Genomic DNA, 21,334 nt, shown 5'->3' with positions numbered 1-21,334 from the left:
GCCAGCGGCGTTGCTTTCACCCAGTGGGAAGAGAGGGGAATTATGGAGCGCACGACCCTAAAATCCACCAGGGCACGTGACCCTAAATCCACTGGGTTGTGGGACCCTAAAACCCACCGGGGCATGGGACCCTAAAATCTGCTGGGGCTTGGGGCCGCCAGGGCCGCCTGTCCGGCAGAGAGGAACGCCCCCCGTTTCCTTTATCCGTCCGTGACCGCGGTGCTATCTCTACCTATCCTAGATATAAATTAAATTAATTTGGGGTCCCGGTGGGCGGGGCTATAGCGTGGTCTCGCTGCCCATGTCCCGCGGGGCCTTCTCAGTGTCGCTGTCCTCGTAGTCCGACTCCATCTCGATCTTCACCTGGGGCACGGCACAGATGGGGTTGCGGGAGTAGTTAAAGGCGGGAGACGACGGGCACGAGATCTTCAGGTGCAGGGTGATACTGGGGGGGAGAGGGGGGTGAGCAGGGGGGCTGCCCCAAACCTGCCCCAAACCCACCCTGGAGGTGCTGCCCCCGCCCCAAACCCGCCTGGAAGTTTTGAGCTGAGGGGATCCCAAATTCCCGCCCAGGGATGGGGAGGGGTCCTGGTTACCTGCGGTCCATGTCGGAGCCGTTCGGGGACGAGTCGGAACGCAGAGCTCCAGGGGGAGGCCCTCTTTCCTGGGGGGGACACAGAGCTGAGACGCTGCCCAGGTGACCCCAGACCTTCATCCCAATTCCTGGTGGGAATTGTCCCTGCCCAGCTCTGGGGTGTCTCCCTGTCCTCGGGTGACCCCGTGCCCACCTCCTCGTCGCTGCTGCTGTCGCCTTTGTTGCCTTTCTTCTTCTTCTTCTTGTCGTCCTCCTTCTTCTTCTCCTTCTCGGGGATGATGTTGTCGATCCAGGCCAGGTCGTGCTGGGAGAAGACGAAATCCAGGAGCCTCCTCACCAGGATCAGGGCCAAGATCTGACAGGGGAGAGGTCCAGGAGCAGCTCAACCCTAGATATGGGCTGACCACTAAGCCAAAAATCCCTTAAATCCCAAAAAACCATTGGGAGCGAGGATGGGATTACCATGACTGGGTACATGGTGACGGCCATGGTGGGACCATGCCAAAAATCCCAAAAAACCCTTCCAAGGTAGGATGGGGTCACCATGACAGGGAAGATGATGGGACCACGCCAGAAATCCCAAAAACCCTCTTTGGATCAAGGATGGGATTACCATGATGGGGAAGATGATGATGGTGGGACCACACCAAAAATTCCATAAAACCCTTCCAATGTAGGATGGGATCACCATGACAGGGAAGATGATGGCAGCCATGGTGGAACCATGCAAAAAATTCCATTAAATCCCAAAAAAACCCCTTTGGATCAAGGATGGGATTACCATGACGAGGAGGATGATGGCAGCCATGATGGAACCATGCCAAAAATTCCATTAAATCCCAACAAACCCCCTTTGGATGGAGGATGGGATTACCACGATGGAGAAGATGATGATGGTGGGACCACACCAAAAATCCCAAAAAAACCCTTTGGATCAAGGACGGGATTACCATGACGGGGAAGATGATGGCGGCCACGGTGGATTTGAGGATCCAGAGCACGGCCAGGCAGACGATCTGCACCAGCGTGAAGAGGTGGATGCGGCGCAGCGGGACGTGCCGCAGGAACACGTAGTCGGGCTGGTGCTTGGCCGGCATCAGGAAGAGCTTGCAGCGATCCCAGAACTGCCCGGGAGGAAGGCCTGGGGTTAATCCTCAGCCCCACCCCACAGGCTGCCCAGGAAAACCCTGTTTTGATCCCCCCCAAATGGGGAATTTGTGGGGTTTTGGTGTTTCTCCGAGGGTTTTGGGTGTCTGCTGTCCCATACATGGAAATTTTGGAGTAAAAATCCTCCTTTTGGAGACAGTGTGGGACAGTCTGTGGTCAGTGAGGAGGAGGAGGAGGATGAAGAGAAGGAGGAGGAGAACAACAAGGATGAGGAGGAGAAGGAGGATGAGGATGATGAGAAGGAGGAGAATGGCAAGGATGAAGAGTAGGAGGACGGGCATAAGGAGGATGAGGATGAAGACAGAGGATGAGGAGAATGAGGACAACCTTGAAGAAGATGAAGAGGATGAGGAGAATGATGAGAAGGAGGACGAGGATGAGGAGGATGCTGAGGAGGAAGGGCACTCACCTGGATGCCGTTGAGCGACGCCACGCCCATGTAGAGGAAGACCCCGTAGAGCACCGGCATGGGGATGTACTGGGAACAGGGAACAGCACAGGCTGACCCGGGGAAGGCAGCGGCTCCTCCCCAGGGACAGGGACAGCGCTGGAGGTCACCAGGACGGGACAGGACCCAGCTTTTTTCCCCATGTCCCCAAACCTCTGCAGGGAGGGGGAATGGGAATTTTACCTTCAGGATAGGAGCCAGGAAAACCGAAATGCCCGTGAGCACGAAGACGATGATGCCGGTGACCCTCTGCTCCCTGGAGAGGGGACAGGAGCAGGGTCAGCCCGAGGAACCCCCGAGGAACCGAGAACCACCAGTGGGAATGGGACAATTGACAACTCCTGCCAGGCCCTGGTGTCCTCAGGACAAGACAAACCTTCCCTGTCCTTGGTGTCCCCATGAAGGACAATCCCTGCTGTCCCCTCCCAGGACAGGGAGGTCCCCCCAGCCCAGGACCCCTCTCAGACCCACCTGACCCCCAGGAACTGGGGCTGCTCCCCCGGCGCGCTGGTCTCGGTCTCCATCTTGAGGCTGTCGATGTGGGCGATGGAGATGACGGTGGCGGCCACGTACCAGGGCAGCCCCATGAAGGAGCACACGGCCATCAGGATGCCCACCCAGAAGAGGTCCAGGTGGTACCCGGCTGCCTTCTGCAACACAGCACGGGGGGCTCTGCACTGGGGGTGTCCCACAGGCAGGGCCTTGGGGCACCTGGTGTCACCCCAAACACCTGGTGTCACCCTGATATACCCCACATGGACCCAGTGTCACCATGGTGTGCCCCACACTGATATGGGGCACCTTGTGTCACCCCATATCACCCCACATCTCCCTGTGTCACCCTGTATCACCCACCTGCACCCCGTTACCCACAGAACTTCACCCCCAGGCTCTCCATCACCCCAAACCCACAGCTGGCTGAGGACAGGGGCAGCCCCCAAAAACCACCCCAAACCTGGGTGCTTTGGGGGATCCCTGGGTACCCTGGGTGCTGATGGGGATCCTGGGGTGCCCTGGGTCATGTGGAAGACCCATGGGGTGCTGTGGCGGATCCTGGGGTGCCCTGGGTGCTGTGGGGGATCCCTGGGGCTCTCACCCTCAGCTTGTGCTCCTTCCTGTTGACGATGACGGCCGTGATCTGCTGGTCCATGAAGATGAGGATGGTGACCAGCAGGGCGGGCAGGGCGCTGGCCAGGTACACCCACCATGGGTTCTTGCCGAAGGGGAACACGAACCAGCCCCGGTCCACGCGTGTGGGCTGGAGACGACAGCGGGGTCGGAACCTCGGCAACGGGGCACGGGTTGGGAGAACCCAAGGGGTGGCATTTGGGGACAGCCCCATCCCAGATCCATCCTTAATCCTGTGCTCCAAACCACCCCCAAATCCTCATTGGGACCCCGTTGGGAGGGATCCTTGCTGGGATTTCCATTGGGATCCCCACTGGGATTCTTGTTGGGATCCCCATTGGGATCTTCATGGGGATCATCCCTGGGATCCTCCTTGGGGTTTCTATTGGGATCCCCATTGGGATTTCTATTGGGATCTTGACTGGGATCCTTGCTGGGATTTCCATTGCGATCCCCATTGGGGTCTTCACTGGGATTCTTGCTGGGATCCCCATTGAGATCTTCATGGGGATTGTTATTGGGATCCTCACTGGGGTTTCTATTGGGATCTTCACTGGGATCCTTGTTGGGAATTCCTTTGGGATTCTTGTTGGGATCTCCATTGGGATCTTCATGGGGATCCTCACTGGGACCCCTATTGGGATCCTCCTTGGGGTTTCTATTGGAATCCTCATTGGGATCCTCACTGGGATCCTCATTGGGATTTCCATTTGGGTTCCCCACTGGGATCCCCATTGGGATCTCCATTGGAATTCTCACTGGGATCTGTATTGGGATCCTCACTGGGGTCCTCATTGGGATTTCCATTTGGGTTCCACATTGGGATCCCCATCGGGGTCCCTATTGGAATCCTCACTGGGATCCATATTGGGATTTTCATTTGCGTTCTCCATTGGGATCCCCATTGGGGTCCCCACTGGGATCCATATTGGGTTCCTCACTGGGGTTTCCATTGGCATCCTCACTGGGATCCTCACTGGGATTTTCATTGGGATCACCATTGGGGTTCTCACTGGGATCTTCACTGGGATCCTCAGGTCACCCCCTGGCTGGAGAGGAGAAATCCTTCTGGAATGGGGTTTTGTGGAATTTTGGGTTTTTACCTTGAAGTCTGTAGGCACTTGGAGCTTTGGGGTGTTGAGTCCAAAAAGCACATCCAGCCCCACAAACATTAGTATGGACATAAAGATGGAGAAATCGCTAATGAGCTTACGGAGCTACCGGCCAGGGGGGAGAGAGAAAGAAAAGGGAGGAAAAATGGCAAAAAGGAGGAAGAAGAACAAAAAAGGAGGAAAAACAACAAAAAAAGAGAGGAAAGAAAGTCAGAAAATTAGAATATTGTTAGAAAGATTGAAGTAGCTTTTAAGACAGTGCCTGGAGCTGCAAGATTCCCAAAAGAACCTGGAATAAAAGCGTGGGAGAGGAGAGGAGACCCAACCTTGATGATACTGGGGATGTGGAGTTTGGGGGTGTCCAGTCCAAAGCAGGCATCCACTCCACAGAAGAGCAGGATGGAGAAGACATTGGAAAAATCAGCAATGAAAGCCCTGACCTGGAGGCAAGACAGGGAAATGGGGTTGGAAAGGGAATTAATAGGGTGGAAAGGGGAATTAATGGAGTGGGAAGGGAATTAATGGGGTGGGAAGGGAGCTTGTCCAGGTCTCTGTGGATGTCCCCATCCTTCGGAATTGTCCCTTGGTGTCACCTGCAAACCCCTTTGTTTCCATCATTAATGAGAACATTAATTAATGCTGGCCCTGATGGGAGCCCTGGTCACTACTGGTCACTGATGTCCATCAGACTCTGGGCTGGTGACCACTTCCCTGTGGGTGGGATCCCACAAATCCCTCATCCATGATCCCACAAATCCCTCATCCATGATCCCACAAGTTCCTCATCCATTCTTCATTCATGATCCCATCCATTCTTCACCCATGATCCCACAAATTCTTGTTCATTAATTGTCCACCAATTAATTGTCCACCCATTAACCCAACTCCAGTTCAGAGAGGAAGCTGCCACAAAAACATCACAAAATTCCAAAAATCAGGGTCTAAAACCTCGGGGATGACCCAATCATGGCCAAACCCTCCTAAAAACAGAGATTTATTTTCCTGGAGGTCTCTGCCTCCAACCTTCCCAAACCTCCTGGCAGCTCCCGCTTCCCTTCGTTTTTGGGACAGGATCTGCAGGATTTGGTTCTCTCCTTACCTTGGTGGGGAAGTAGCGACTGAATTTGAATTTTTTCAGGGTCAGGGTCATGGAGTAGGTGCCAAAGAAGAGGATGAAGGACATGAGGGCCAGGTCAGGCACGAATTTGCAGGATTTTCCCACTAAGCTGCCGCCGTATTTGAGGCATTCCTTCTTACTCAGCTGGGTCCAGTCCAGAGCTGTGAGGTTGAGAGCATTGGACTGGCAAGAAACCCAAAAAAAGCAAAATTAGTGAAATTAGGAATTATTGTGGTGTGCAGGGAAAGGGAGGATTTCAGCCCAAATCCAGCACAGGTGGCATTTTTATGGCGCAGCATGGAAATAAAGGAAATGTTCCTGTCCAAAACCCCAAATTTGTACTTTAGGAGATAACAATGTGCAGGAAAAGGGAAATTTCCTGTCCAAACCCCAGATTTGTACTTTTAGGATCACGCTGTGCAAGAAAAATGGGATTTCACAACTGAACTGAGCAAAACCAGTGTTTTTGCAAAAACGGGAAATTTCCTGCTCAAATCCCAAAAAGAGCAGTTGGAGCACACAAGGAAAGGTGAATTTCCAGAGTTCTGGGGATACCCAAAACTGCAGACCTGATACAAATTTGGGGGGAAAAACCCCAATTTGAGTTCCCCTCGCTCCGAGCTGGCCCATCCCTCTCCTGGGTGCTGGAATTGCCCATTTCCCCTCCCTGATCCCAAATTTCCCCAGGGCTGAGCAGCTCCCAGTCCTTACCAGAGACACGTTAGTGCTGTTGGGTGCCACTGGCGCTGAAGCATCGAACAGGGTGGCGTTGGCTGCGGGAAAGGAGTCGGTTATTGAGGCTTTGGGGCTAAACCCGAGCTCTGGGGGTTAAACCCCAGCTGGGCTTGGCCTGCTGAGCCCGCCAGGGATCGCCATCCCTGCATTTTGGGGGCAAATCCCCCTTTTTCTAAATTCTCCCTGATTAATCCCACGCGCTGGGGAGGACGCGGCGGCTCCTCCCTGTAGGGCTGGCGAGGGCTGGGCCAGAGGGGAATTTTAGGAGTTCCCAGTTCCTAAAATTTCTGGGAGCTTCCCAGTTCCTAAAATTTCCCAGTTCCTAAAATTTCCAGGAGCTTCCCAGTTCCTAAAATTCCCAGAAGTTTCCCAGTTCCTAAAATTTCTGGGAGCTTCCCAGTTCATAAAATTTCCCAAGAGCTTCCCAAGGAAGCCGCCAGGAATGAGGTAGACTTAAAACCATGGTGGAAAGCTGGGAAAGCACCCTCGTGTGGTTTTATATTTTTTTTTTTTTTTTGAGAGACGACACCCAATTCACCCCAAATCACACTTGATTTGCCTTTTTAAAATTATCATTAATTTTTTAAAAAAATAGTTTGGGGGTGTTTTGGTGTCTTTGGTGCAAAATTCCGTCTTTCCGAGCCCCCGGCACCTTCTCCTCCTTGGCTCTTCAGCGACGCAGCTCCGCGGCTCCGGGAGCACCCCCGGGATGTCTCGGGGTGCCCCTAAAAGAGGGAATTCGGGAATTCAGGAATTCTGGGATGGCTCGGCCACCCCCTCTTCCATCCTCTTCGGCCGCCGCCTCCAGCCCCGGCGCCGGGGTTAATGAGGGAGAGCTGGGTCAGGACAGAGAGCCCAGGGCTGCCAGGACCGAGCTCTGGGGGCAAACTCAGCCCTAAAAACATCGGGTTTGTTCTCATTTCTCTCCTCCACAACCTTTTCTTTTTCCACAAACCCTATTTTGGGGGTTTTATGCCTCTAAAGGGCAGCACGGCACCGGTGGGTTAGAGAGAGGAGCCCTAAGGGCTCCACACAAACCTTTTTAGAGAGAGAGAAAAGTCAAATACATGAAAAAAAAAATAACAATGGAACCCCCCCGTGGGGGGAGAGTATCAAATATTAAAATAGTTTTAATATTTAGAAGGTGATACTCACTTGAGATTGAAATCAGCCCCAATTGATGTGTGCAGCAGAGACAAATATGGGACAAATCAGTTATAATAATCAAAAATCAGCAGGGATGGAAAAAAAAGGGAATTAAAAAAAAAATTAAGGATGGAGAGAGGAATAAACATAATTTCTAGAGGGATTTTAAATCCAGCCTGGACACGGCAGCCTCGGACAGCCGGGGGAGGAGCGGGATCGGGGATTGGGGTGCAGATGCCTCTGGGCTGCTCGGGGTGGGGGCTTGGGGGAGACCTCCCTGGAGGCTGAAGGCTCCTCCCTGGAGGCTGAAGGCTCCTCCCTGGAGGCTGAAGGCTCCTCCCGGGGGTGCTCACGGCTCCGTCCCGGAATTCCGGCTCTGGGGGCTCCGGCTTCGCTCTCTGCGGGTCGGGATGGGGGCAGGAATTGGTTCTGGTGCTGCTCTGGGGTCCCGGCTCCCAGTGGGGTCGCGGTGCCCACGAGGGGTGGATGAGCAGGAGTTGAGGAAAAATGTGAAATTCAACCCAAAGGCTGCGAGTGCCACGGGGCGAGAGTGCCAGATGTGTTGGGAATGCCTTGGGTGGAGGGGCTTGGGTGCTGCTCTTGAAGGAAGGAGATGGGCAGAACTTCACCATCATCTTCATCTACTGTGACCTTCATCCATCATAATTTCATCCATTGACATTTTCATCCACCATCGTCTTCATCCATCGTCGTCTTCATCCACTCTGACCTTCATCCATCGTCATCCTCCTTCACCATCATCTTCATCCACCATGATCCTCATCCACCTTCACCTCCACCCACTGTCAGTCTCCTCTGGCTGCAGCTGGTGCTCCCCCAAATTTGGATTTTTGATGTAATTCAGCTTCTGGGGGAGCAGCCGCTCGCTGCCGTGAGCCTGAAGCTGTCTCTGCTCCCTTCCAGGAGCTCCAAGTTCAGATCTGGGATCATCCAGGACATCTCCCCAAGAGCAAAACCATGGAAGGACCTTCAGCTCAGAGCCCGATAGCCTCTCCTTTTGGATAAGGAGTGGAAAAAGGAGGGAAATGGTCCATGGAGGTTTCCACACCCAGCTGGGACATCCAGGGTGTCCCAGACACTGCAGAGCACAGAACCACTCCAGGTGTGTTCTGGAGACTCAGTTTCCATCAGCAGCAGGCTGGAATCACCCAAAATGTCCTTTTCTTTCTTCCATAATTCCTCTTTGTCCATCCAGGTCTGGCTGCTCCAGGCTGAGATCCCAGCTCTCCATCTGCTGTGTCCCAGAAGTTCATCCAAGGGGGACAAGGCTCTTCCTCCATCTCCACAGCCCCCTCGGGGGAGGACGATGAGTTCCAGGTGTCTCCAGCCCAGCTGCCTCCTCCTCCCACGTCCTGGGCCGGGACTGATCCACGCCAGGACCCTCCCACCCCCGGCTGCTGCCCGGGCGGCCCCGGGGTGAACTCACCTGGGTCGGGGGCCACGCACTCGCACTTGTACATGGTCACGTAGTCGGGCTTGAAGTCCGAGTTGATGGGGTAGTACTTGAAGGCCCCGATCATCTTCTTGATGGCGTCGTAGATGAAGATGAAGCTGATGAGGGTGGAGAAGCCCTCCTCGGTGAAGCGCGTGATGTACTTTATGATGAAGCTGGCGTCGGTGGCCACCAGGATAAGGCACTGCAGGGCCGAGTGCAGCCCGATCCACAGGCGGAATTCCATGTAGTCGATCCCGTTGCCTCTGGAAGAGGGGACAGGCGGCCCTGTGAGAGCGGCTGGGGGCTGGGGACACGTCCCAGCCCCGTGGGGACAGGCCCTGGTGTCCCCTGGCGTGGGCCAGCACTCACTTGCTGAAGTCGAAGAGCAGCTTCTCGAAGATGAGGATGGGGCCGGTGCTGCTGAGGATGATGAGGGGCTGCCCGGCGAAGAGGCAGAACATGGAGCCGGCCATGGCCGTGCCCAGGAAGCTCTCCATGACCCCCTGGGGATGGAGCAGAGGTGGCATCACGGGGGTGCCAGGCCATGCCACGTCCCCATGGACCCCCCAATGGAGATGGGGCTGAGGGATGGTTGGGACTGTGTCCCATTGCTCCTGGCATTGCCATGGAGGGATTACAGGGCTCCAGGGCTGCCAGTCCCACCTGGCGGAGATGTCCATCCCCAGAAGCTTGGCATGGCACAAGTAGGGTAAAATCCATCCCATAGATTGTCCATCCCATCCCAATCCCATGGATCCCAATCCCATGGATCCCATTCCATCCCACTGATCCCATCACAATCCCAGGATCCCATCCCATGGATCCCATCAATTCCATCCCATCCCACCGATCCCATCCCTGCCCGTCCCCAGGCCGGTGACACCTGGGCCACACCTGGTAGTTGTCAGTGGCGTCCCCCAGCAGCCCCCCGAAGGTGATGGCATTGGTGATGCAGCCCAGGTAGATGAAGAGGATGGCGGAGATGGACTGGATATGGAAACCTTCGTAGAAGTCGCTGGGGAACCAGGGCAGCTTCCTCTTGATATCCAGGTAGAGGCCACCACAAAACCTGCGGAGACACCGCCGAGGTGACACCGACACCTGGTGACTTCCACCAAAAGAGAATCGTGGAGTCCTGGAGTGGTTTGGGTTGGAGGGACCTTAAATCCCGTCCCATCCCACCCCTGCCATGGCAGGGACACCTCCCACTGTCCCCATCCAACCTGGCCTTGGACACTTCTGGGGATGCACAGCTTCTCTGGCCACTTGGGAGATTTATAAATATTGATACATAAATATAATTTATATATAGACACATAAATAGATCTGGTGCTGACCAAAACCCCTTCCCACCAGGGTTTCACCCCAGGGTGAGCCCACAGGAGACGTCAATGACGATGGATTCTGGCACCTTCTGGAGGTGTCTGGGGGTGGTTCCTGGCTCACCTGCCGGTCCAGGCCAGCTCCTCCCCGATCTCGTGGACTTCGGGCATCTCCCCATCGTCGCTGCCGCCGCCGCCGCCCCCGGCGCCCGCCCCGCCGGCCGCGCCATTCATCTGCCCCACCTCGTTCAGCGAGAACACCGACTTCCTGTGCAACACATTGGCACCGACACACTGGCACCGGCGGATGGGCACCACTGGCTCAGCACCAGCGGACTGGCACCACCTCGCACCCGCTCTGGCACTGCCAGATGGGCACCACTGGATTGGCGCCACTGGATCAGCACTGCCACATTGGCACTGCTGGATGGGCACCACTGGATTGGTGCCATTGGATCAGCACCACCAGATTGGCACTGCCACATCAGCACTGCCACACTGGTGCCACCGGATCAACACTGTCGGATCGACACCACTGGATCAACACTGCCGTATTGGCACTGCCAGGTTGGCACCGCTGGATGGGCACATGGCCCCGGTGTGAGGACCATGGCCGTTGTGCAGCTCTGAGCCTGCACTGAGTGTGGGTTTTGGGGTGAATTTGGCCAGAGTCAGAGGTGGGTTTGGTCAGTTTGTGGAGCAATGGGTTGGGTTGGGTTGGGTTGGGAGGGACTCAAGGATGATCCAGCTCAACTCCTGCCCAGGGCAGGGTCACCTCCCCCTGTCCCAGGAGGGTGGAAACGGCTCTGAGCCGAGCTGGGATCAAACCCTGCTGCAAACCCAGCGTGTCTGGAACATCTGGAGGGGTCACTTCCAGGGATGCAGCCAAGTGAGGCCCTCACCCCCCAGAACTGGACACGGGTGTGGCCGCGGGCTGGTGCAGCCCCACCCACCTCTTCTCAGCCGAGGGCACTTTTTTGGGGGGCTCGATGCGGATGTTGGGGTCCCACTCGCCGGGCGGGAGGACGATGACCTCGTCCAGGAACTCGTCGATGCCGGCGATCAGGTCCTCCCTGTCCCGGGCTTTGTAGGCAACGTCGCTGAAGAGCTGGGGGTGGACATGGGACAGGGTCACCTCCAGCCCCACGTCCTCCCTGGGGTTTCAATCTCAGCTTTTGGGGTGATAAGGTGGAAATTGCTTTCTTGGCTGGGTTCTGGGTCCCACACGAGGGCTGGGGTGGCCTCCACTCACATCGTCCACCATGAGCGTGGCGATGGCCCTGCCGATCTCGTTGTAGGATTTGGCTTTTCCCGCCGGGCCGAGGAGAATGAAGAGGAACCTGGGGAGGAAGAGGAGCCGTGTTGGCCACCTGGGAGCCCTGGTGCCACCAGACCCTTCAAAGGACAGTGCTCACCTGGTGGGGACGGGCACCTCAGTCACCCCGCCCAGCATGGTGGCCTGGAGCAGCCGCACGAAGGCCACAAAGGGCTTCTCCAGGAACTCCACCTCCCCCACCAGCACGTTGGAGGCCTCGGCGTCCTTGGGGATCTTCTTGATGAACTTGTTCTTCAGCTGTCGGCAAAGACGAGACCGAGGAAGGGAGCAGTTGCCAAAATTTGGATTTTCCCCCCTTTTTTTCCCCACCAAAGTTGGAGCTTCAGGCTCCAAGATTTCACCTCTTGTTGTCCCAGGACTCCCAGAGGTGGGGACTGAGGAGCCAGGAAAAAAAAGCCAAATTTCTTCAGAAACGTGGCAAAAACTGAAACTAAACTGCACCCTCAGGGCTCCACAACCCAACCAGCAACGTTTGCTTTTGCTCTCCTGGATTCTCTGCAAGGAAAACTCCCTGAAATGCCCTGTGGAAAACCTGAGCCAACCCCAGGGGTGCTGCAGTGAGCCAGGAACATTTTTAGAGTTTATTTCCAGCTCCTCATGGCACAGAACCCCCCCAAGCCCTGCACGGGGGAGGTTTTTGTGCCTCCCCAACCCCATTCTGGGAGCTGGAACAATAATGGGAGGAGGAAAACCTCATCCATGGATTTATTCCCCAGGTCTCTTCTTCCCTGCAGCTCTTTTCATTGCAGCCTAAAAGGGTTCAATAGGCAGCCAGGCAGGGAGTTATGATAATCTATATGGCAGCATGAGGGCAGGCATGTGAGCCGGGCAGCCGCCTCGCCCCGGCCTAATCTTCTAAATCCAAATGGAAAAAAAAAAATCATAATAATAATAAAGCAACTCCTCCAGTTCTGCTCGGAATAAGAGCAGGAGTTACCAGTGGCCACTAAGCTTCGTGTAACACTTAAAAAGTCCCTTTGTAGTGGGCCTAATAGGGTGATTAAACCTAAATGCTTTGCATATTTTGGGATTAACCCTCCGAACCCCATTGCTGGAGGGGATATTTGGGGTTCCTGACTGGGCAATGGGATGGAGTCATTTCAGGTGGTGTCCCTGTCCCGTGGATCCCTGCAGAACGTGGATTTCCATCCATGAAATCCAAGGGAATCAAACATTGTTTATTGTGTTTGGGCTTGCCCTAAAGTGCATCACCCCAGGTAAAACCAGTGAGGACATCCCAGGGGAAAAGCAAGTGGTTATTCCGTCCCATTCCCTAAAAACCCATTCTGCCTTTGGTTTATGATGAAATCAGGAACAGAAACAAAGCAAAGCTCATAAAGGGAACCAGCCATTCTCAGAAAAATCTGGTATGGGAAGGGGACAAAAATCCCACTGATCCATCCCCAGCTCCTCCGAAAAGCAACCCCAGAAGGAAAAGCCCCCCAAGGCCTCTGGGATGAGCTTTGCATTGGGAAACCTCAGAAAAAGCAAATCCCACCCCAAATTCCAGGCCCTCACCCTCAGAGCTGCATCCCAAGAGCTCCAATGGGATTTGCCACCCTCTCCCTTTAGGATTCCCACACTTCCAAGCAGCTCCCTGCAGATCTGGAGGGAATTTTGCCCCACCCTGGTGGATTTGGGCTCCTGGCTCGTCCCTCACTCCGTGCTGAGAGCTCGGGTGTCACCTCTGGGGCAGCTTCCCCACGGGGATCAATACAGCAATTAACTGCCCTAATTAGGAATTTGTGTGGGCATCGACCCAGCCTCGGCTCACATGGACCCGACACCCAGCAGGGATCGTGCCGGGGTTTGGGATTTGGGAATTTGGGATTTTGGGTACCTGGTCAGTGCTCGGGGTGTCCGAGATGTCGTTCATGCTCCGGCTCTGGGCGTGACCTGGAGGGAAGGGAGGGAAGGTGAGGAAAAGGGAAAAGCCACCCCAGGTGCCAGGAGAAAACCCAGTGAGGGGCGTTTGTGACAAGAAATAAAATATTGGTGATGGTGTCTGGGCTTGCAAAGCAGCAGCAGTGCCGTGAAAACCTGGGAAATAGGGGAAATTCCTCCTGTGAAAGGGTGGGAAGGGGGCAGTGATGGAGTCCCCATCCCTGGAAGGGTCCAGAAACCCTCTGGATGTGGCACCTGGGGACACCATGGTGCTCCAGATCTCAGGGGGCTTTTCCACCCCTAATGATCCCAAAGCTCCATAGATGGGACCATTTCCAGTCTCGGCCACACAAACCAGGGTTCCTTTGGGATGTCCCAGCTGCCCTCTCCCAGCCCAGCAATCTTTCAGGCTTCCCTCCCTCTTCCAGCACCGTTCCTTCCCTCCCTAAGGACTCCAAGGAATCTTTTCCTGCACCCCACGCCAGCTCATCCCAAATTCCTGCTGCACTTCTGTGGTGGGACCTCATTGCAACCTCCCCCTCTGCCCCTGGGGCTGGGAATTTGGTGTTCCAGGGAATTATTCGGTTTTCCAGGGAACCATTTGGTGTCCCAGGGAATCATTTGGTGTTCTAGGGAACTATTTGGGTTTCCAGGGAAAGATATGGTGTCACAGGGAATAATGTGGTGTCCTGGGGAATAATTTGGTGTTACAGGGAATCGTTTGGTGTCTCAAGGAAGGCTGTGGTATCCCAGTGAATTATTTGGTGTTCTAGAGAACTATTTGCTTTTCAGAGAATTATTTGGTGTTCCAGGGAATCATTTAGTGTCTTATTGAATTATTTGGTGTCCCAGAGAAGCCTCTGGTATCTCACTGAATTATTTGGTGTCCCAGGGAATTATTTGGTGTCCCAGGAAGTGCTGTGGTGCCCTGGGGAAGGCTGTGGTGCCCCAATAAATTATTTGGTGTCCCAGGGAAGGCTGTGGTGCCCCAGCGAATTATTTGGTGTCCCAGGGAATTATTTGGTGTCCCATTAAATTATTTGGTGTCCCATTGAATTATTTGGTGTCCCAGGGAATTATTTGGTGTCCCATTGAATTATTTGGTGTCCCATTGAATTATTTGGTGCTCCAGGGAAGGCTGTGGTGCCCGGGGCAGTCTGTGGTGCCCCAGGGCAGGCTGTGATGCCCCAGGGCAGTCTGTGGTGCCCCAGGGCAGTCTGTGGTGCCCCAGGGCAGGCTCTGGTGCTCCAGGGAATGCTGTGGTGCCCCAGGGCAGTCTGTGGTGCCCCAGGGCAGTCTGTGGTGCCCCAGGGAATGCTGTGGTGCTCCAGGGCAGTCTGTGGTGCTCGGGGCAGTCTGTGATGCCCCAGGGCAGTCTGTGGTGCCCGGGGCAGTCTGTGGTGCCCCAGGGAAGGCTGTGGTGCCCCAGGGAATGCTGTGGTGCCCCAGGGCAGTCTGTGGTGCCCCGGGCAGTCTATGGTGCCCCGGGCAGTCTGTGGTGCCCCGGGCAGGCTGTGGTGCCCGGGGCAGTGCCGGTGCCCTGCCCCACTCACGCAGGCGGCCGTAGCTGGCGCTCTGCCGCAGCCGCAGGTCCTCGGTGGAGCGGTGGAAGGCGGCGCCGGCGGCCGGGCCCCGCACGGGGCTGCGGGCTGGGGAGAGAGAGGGGAGAGGGTGAGATGGGGAGGGGATCCTGGGGGAACGTGGGGACAGGATCCTCTGAGGAATGTCAGGGCAGGATCCCGTTAGAATGTGGGGCAGGATTCCATTGGAAATGTGGGGACAGGGGATATTCTGTGGGGAATATCAGGAGAACGATCCCACGGGGAACATCAGGAGCAGGATCCTGTTGGGAATGCGGGGACAGGATCCCAGTGGAAATGTCACAGCAGGATCCCACGGGGAATGTAAGGCAGAATCCCATTGGAAATGCTGAGGCTGGACCCCATTGGGAATGAGGGGACAGGATCCATTGGAAATGCTGGGGCAGGACCCCATTCAGAACACCAGGATGCCCCAGGGGCTGCTGGCGACCAAGCCCAGCCTGCAGCAGCGAGTGACCTCCCGCTAAACCCGAGGGAACGATCGGGAACGGGCCCAAATCCCCTTTTGTAAGGGCAGGGACAGCGGGATCAGCCGCGGCCAGACCGGATTTGTCTGCGGCCGCCGCGCCAGCAAAGCCCAGCGGCACCGAGCCCGGCGCCCGCGGTGCCGCCGTCCTTGTGTGGCGCCAGCGCGCGGTGACGTCATCAACGTGCGGTGACGCCATCAACACGTGGTGACGTCATTGGCACATGGTGACATCAGCAGCATACTGTGATGTCATTGGCACACGGTAATGTCATCATCACCTATTACCCCCACAGTGACATCATCACACAGTCATTGTCACCACTGTGATGTCATCACACACAGTCATTGTCCCCATTGTGATGTCATCACACAGTGACACTGATGCCACACAGTGACCTTGACCCCATGGTGGCATCATCACACAGTGCCATTGTTTCCACAGTGATGTCATCACATGGTGGCACTGTCCCCACAGTGACATCATCACAGATTGCCATTGTCATCACATTGATGCCATCACAGTGCCATTGTCCTCACATGGTGACGTCACAATACAGTGGCATTGTCACCACACAGTGATGTCATCACACAGTGATGTCATCACACTATGACATCACCACACACTGACATTACCATCACACTGTGATCTTGCCCCTCACACAACGATGCCATCACTCAATGACGTCACCATACGGTGGCATTGTCCCTGCCGCAGCCACAGTCCTTGTCACACACTGTCCCTGTCACACACTGTCCCTGTCCCCAACACCTCCTTGTCCCCAGCTCCCACTGACCCCCACCCCCAACCCCACCAGGGCAGAGTTTTGGGCCCCTTCCCGCCGCCCTCCCGGGTGTGTCCCAGCCCCGGTTCCCCGTCCCTGCCCGGCGCTCACCGGTGTTGGAGGACACGGATTTGCCGATGTCGGCCAGCGAGCGGTGGATCGGCTTCTTGGTCTGGTGCCGGTGCTTGCGCAGGAGGACGAAGCTGAGCTTCTCCCGCAGCTCCGGCTTCAGCAGCCCGTCCTCGATCTGCTTCTCGATGACATCGTCTGCAAAACACGGCTGTGGTGACCCAGGGGTGACCCCAAAACCCCCCCAAAATCTGCTCCTTGAGCAGCCCATCCTCAATCTGCTTCTCGATGACATCGTCTGCAAAGCACAGCCATGGTGACCCCCAAAACTTCCCCAAAATGTCCCCAAAACCTCCCCAAAATGCCCCATCCTCAGTCTGCTTCTCAATGACATTATCTACAACACATGGCCATGGTGACCCCCAAGAACCTCCCAAAAATGTCCCCAAAATGTCTTCAATCTGCTCCTTGATGACATCATCTGCAAAACACGGCCACGGTGACCCCAAGAACATCCCCAAAATGTCCCACCATCAATCTGCTCCTCAGTGACATCCTCTGCAACACCCAGAGGTGGTGACTGCCCCAAAACCCCCCAAAATGTCCTCAGTTTGCTCCTCGATGACATCACCTGCACACACCCATCCATGGTGATCCAGGGGCAACCCCAAAACCACCCCAAAATCTGCTGCTTCAGCAGAGGCCCCCAGACCCCCCAAAACCTCAACACAACACGCAAGGGAACACCTGATGGCTCCCAACTCCTCCCTTTGCTCATTCCTGGACAAATTCAGGGAAAAAAATGAATTTAAATCCATTCCCACCATTTTAGGGCATGGGGGAAAAAACCTCCAGGGGCTCCTACCAATAATTTGGGGCAAGGAGTATCCATCGAGGTCCAGGAGCACCGTTCCTGTCTGGAGACACGTCCGCAGCTCAAAGAGGCTGTGCAGGGACAGCGTGGACACGTGGGGTTTGCTCCACCTCTCGCCGCCTTCCTCCACCTTCTCCTCGAACTTGATCCACCTGGAACGGGAGCAGGATGGGGCAGGTGTGAGGAGCTGGGAATGGCTTTTCCTTCCTGGGGGGTTTCCCTGCTTGGAGGGCCTGGATTGATTCACGTCACAGAGTTCTCGCTCGTTATCCGGGCTGGGAAGGGAGGATGTGGTGGAGCATTCCCAAAAGTGCTGCCTGTGGGGTTGTGGAGGGAGGGAATGCTCCCAATCCCACCAGGAAACACAAATCCATGGATTTATCCATCTTCAAATTGTATCTGTGGGATTTGGGAGCTGTGGGGTGGAGGAAAAGTTTCCAGTCCCACCAGGAAACCCAAATCCATGGATTTCCCCATCCTCAAATCGCTCCTGTGGGATTTGGGAACATTGGGGTGGAGGAAAAGCCCTGACAGAGCCCCAAACCACAACACCCATCCCTGATTTCTCCGGAGAATCCCGATTTCCAACCCTTCCTCTTTCCTGGGATGGAATTCAAACTCCCCGCCCAGCGCCGCCGCCGCTCCCCCAAAGCCGATTAGGGCGCTGCTCCTCTCCCTTCTGCCCCGTTTTCCAAGGAATTTGGGTCATTATGGAGAGTGGGATTGGGGCAGGAATCCCAGTGGGATTGAGGCAGGAATCCCTGTGGGATTTGGGACAGGAATCCCTGTGGGATTGGGACGGGAATCCCTGTGGGATTGAGGCAGGAATCCCTGCGGAATTGGGGGCAGGAATCCCTGTGGGATTGGGTGGGATTGGGGCAGGAATCCCTGTGGGATTGGGGACAGGAATCCCTGCGGGATTGGGGCAGGAATCCCTGTGGGATTGGGGCAGGAATCCCTGTGGGATTGGGTGGGATTGGGGCAGGAATCCCTGTGGGATTGGGACAGGAATCCCTGTGGGATTGGGGACAGGAATCCCTGTGAGATTGGGACAGGAATCCCTGTGGGATTGGGACAGGAATCCCTGTGGGATTGGGGCAGGAATCCCTGTGGGATTGGGACACAGCTCCAGCGGTGCCTTTGTGCCGCCATCGGCACCCTTGGATTCCTTTGCTGAGGATTCCACTTTCAAACCCTCCCAAAATCCCATTTTCCAGCATTTTCCCCATTCAGAAATGCCCTTTTCTAACATCCTTATAAAAAATGTCCACACTCTGATATTCCATTTTCAAAATCCCATTTTTCCTGAATTTCCCCAATTCAGGAATATCCTTTTCTAACATTCCTCAATCTGACACTCATTCTTTGATATTCCAGCTTCAAAATCCCATTTTCCCCCATTTCCCCCATTCAGAAATGCCCTTTTCTAAGCCCCACAAATCCCACACCCCTTCCCTGACCCCGTTATCCTGCGGGGACATTTTGGGATGGGATTTCTCCCATTCCCCATTCCCGGATCCCCGACCTGGCCGATTCCTTCCACTCCATGTCGTCGCCGTCGCGCTGCAGCGTGTCCATCTCGGTGAACAGCGTGGGGTTGGGCGCCTCGTCCTCCTCGCCCAGGATGTACCGGAGCCGTTCCGCGGCCGGGGACACTGCCGGGAAAATCCGATGGAATTCGGGGGGGAAACGGGATGGGAACGGACCCAGAGGGGCAAAAACGGGGATGGAAATGGAGGGAAATGTTTGAGGGGATGGGGGAACTCCATCCTGAATTCCCTGTGGGAAAAACTGCTGGAATTCCATGGGAAACGAGATGATCACAAAAACGGGGATGGAAATGGAGGGAAATGTTTGAGGGGATGGGGGAACTCCATCCCGAATTCCCTGTGGGAAAAACTGCTGGAATTCCATTGGAAACAAGATGGTCCCACAGGGAATGGCCCCAAATGGGGTTTGGGATCAGGGAAAAAGGGATAAAAATGGAGGAAAATGTTTGAGGGAATGGGGGAACCGCAAATGATCCGATCCTGAATTCTCTGCGAGAAAAAGAGCTGGAATTCCATGGAAAACGGGATGATCACAAAAAAAAAAAAGGGATAGAAATGGAAGGAAATGTTTTGAGGGAATGGGGGAACTCCAAGTGATCCCATCCTGAATTCCCTGTGCTGGAATTCCATGAGAAACAGGATGATCCTACAGGGAATGGCCCCAAATGGGGTTTGGGATCAGGGAAAAAGGGATGAAAATGGAGGGAAATGTTTGAGGGAATGGGGGAACCCCAAATGATCCCATCCCGAATTTCCTGTGGGGAAAAAAGAGCTGGAATTCCATAGAAAATGAGATGGTCCTACAGGGAACAGCCTCAAAGGGGGTTTGGGATCAGGGAAAAGGGGATAAAAATGGAGGGAAATGTTGAAGGGAATGGGGGAACTCCAAGTGATCCCATCCCAAATTCCCTGTGCTGGAATTCCATGGAAAATCCCACTTCATCCTGCAGGGAAAGGCCCTGAGGGGGACTTGGGATGGCAAAAAAAGGGAAAACGGGAATTTTGGGGCAAAATCTGGGAATAACAAAGTTGGGTAATGCAGCACTTAAAAAATCAGGGAATTAAATTGCTGTGGATAAATGGGAATTTTGGGGCAAAATCTTCCTTTTCCCCAAGTTGGGAATACCAAAGTTGGGTAATGCAGCACTTAAAAAAATCAGGGAATGAAATTAAACGGATAAATGAGGGGAAAATGGGAATTGTGCCCCTTTTCCTGCCCAAAGCAGACGAGCCCATGGCCCAAAAGGAGAGGATGTCCCTTTAGGCTGAGCCTGCTTAAACCTCTTAAGCCCCTCTGAGCCGAGCCCAAAGGCTGCCAAGGTCCAGCCCTGCTGCCATTCCCACAAATCCCTTCCTGTGATTCCGAATATTCCCGGGAATTCTGGGGCTGGGCTCCGTGCCTGGAGGGTTTCAGGCTCCCTAAGCCTGGGCTTGTTCTCGGAAAAGGGATGAAACGGGTGAAATTCTGGTCAATCCTTCAGCCAACCCTAAAATCACCAAAAAACTCCCAAATTTCACGAAAAAAAAAAATCGGGATTTTGCTGGAAATTGAGGTCTCTGGTGGAAAAATTGGGATTTGGGATTCCTGTCCTGGATTTTGGGGTTGCTGCTCCCAGCTCTGCCCAAATTCCCTCTCTGAAATTGGATCTGTCCTTCCTCGCCCTCCCCAGGGCCTCATTTTGGGGTCTCTGCCACCCCTGAAACCCCAAAAACTGAAAGAATTCTCCTACAGAAGGAGCTTTTTTAGCTTCTTTTCCTCATCCTGACAGATTTTAGGGAATTATTCCAACCTCCCAGCTCCTCCTGTCTGGGGTTTTTGCATTGCTGGGAATTCCACCCAGCTCAGAAAACCCCAGGGAGCTGCAGGTGTTGGTTGGAGAGGGGAAAAGTGACACAAACCCCATAAAACACCCCAAAATCAGCTCAGATCTCCTTAAATCAGGTTTTAGGATGGGAAAACTCTGGGATTTCAGCCACTGTGGATTCCCAGGGAATATTTAGGATCATTTCCTTGGGGAACAGGACAGGAATGATTTAAATCCCATTTATCCGAGGTGCAGCCTCACCCTCACATCCCAACCCCGACCCCACAACGAAACCTCGCCTGGGGATCCTTTTCCAAACCAAAATTCCCACTAAATTGGGATAAAATCGGGAAATCAGGGAATGTGGCCCTGCTGGGGCTCTGCAATTGAGCCAGGACTGAGCCTGGTTTAAAGTCCAGCCTTATCCAGGGGCTGCCGTGGGTTCTCCACAGCTTTTCCCTGGATTTTCCTGTGGATTTTCCAAAGCTTTTCCCAGATTTTCCTGTGGGTTCTCCACAGCTTTTCCCTGAATATTCCTGTTGGTTCTCCACAGCTTTTCTCTGCATTTTCCTGCCTCAGAAAAGCCCCCACTGCCCCAAAAATCAGGAAAGCAGGATGCACATCCCATGGGATGAATTTGCTCAAAATCCCCCAGGTTTGGGATATTTCTGACGCTTCCAAAAACTGACTTTTCCCCCGAGGAGCAGCAGGAGCTGCCCTGTTGATTTTTGAGATGAG

The 21,334-nt window shown here is 54.7% G+C and overlaps 1 protein-coding gene across 1 annotated transcript; it reads right to left on the bottom strand.

Moving 5' to 3' along the window:
• Window positions 1-279: 279 nt before the first annotated feature.
• SLC4A5 (solute carrier family 4 member 5) lies at window positions 280-18,834 on the bottom strand. The gene is made up of 23 exons (XM_059490698.1): window positions 18,767-18,834; window positions 17,233-17,393; window positions 16,410-16,565; window positions 15,000-15,095; window positions 13,403-13,458; window positions 11,642-11,799; window positions 11,479-11,566; window positions 11,180-11,334; window positions 10,351-10,494; window positions 9,799-9,973; window positions 9,274-9,407; window positions 8,896-9,167; window positions 6,279-6,340; window positions 5,550-5,750; window positions 4,777-4,890; window positions 3,307-3,468; window positions 2,682-2,860; window positions 2,394-2,466; window positions 2,172-2,240; window positions 1,546-1,719; window positions 789-950; window positions 597-664; window positions 280-445 (listed from the first exon to the last, which is right to left on the bottom strand). Exons 1-23 carry the CDS (start codon window positions 18,817-18,819, stop codon window positions 280-282), a joined length of 3,078 nt encoding a protein of 1,025 aa, XP_059346681.1. The 5' UTR covers window positions 18,820-18,834.
• Between the last annotated feature and the right edge of the window lie 2,500 nt (window positions 18,835-21,334).

Source organism: Ammospiza nelsoni, chromosome 30, assembly GCF_027579445.1.
Source record: "Ammospiza nelsoni isolate bAmmNel1 chromosome 30, bAmmNel1.pri, whole genome shotgun sequence".
Taxonomy (NCBI): Eukaryota; Metazoa; Chordata; class Aves; order Passeriformes; family Passerellidae; genus Ammospiza; species Ammospiza nelsoni.
This window is presented reverse-complemented; position numbering and strand designations above follow the sequence as displayed.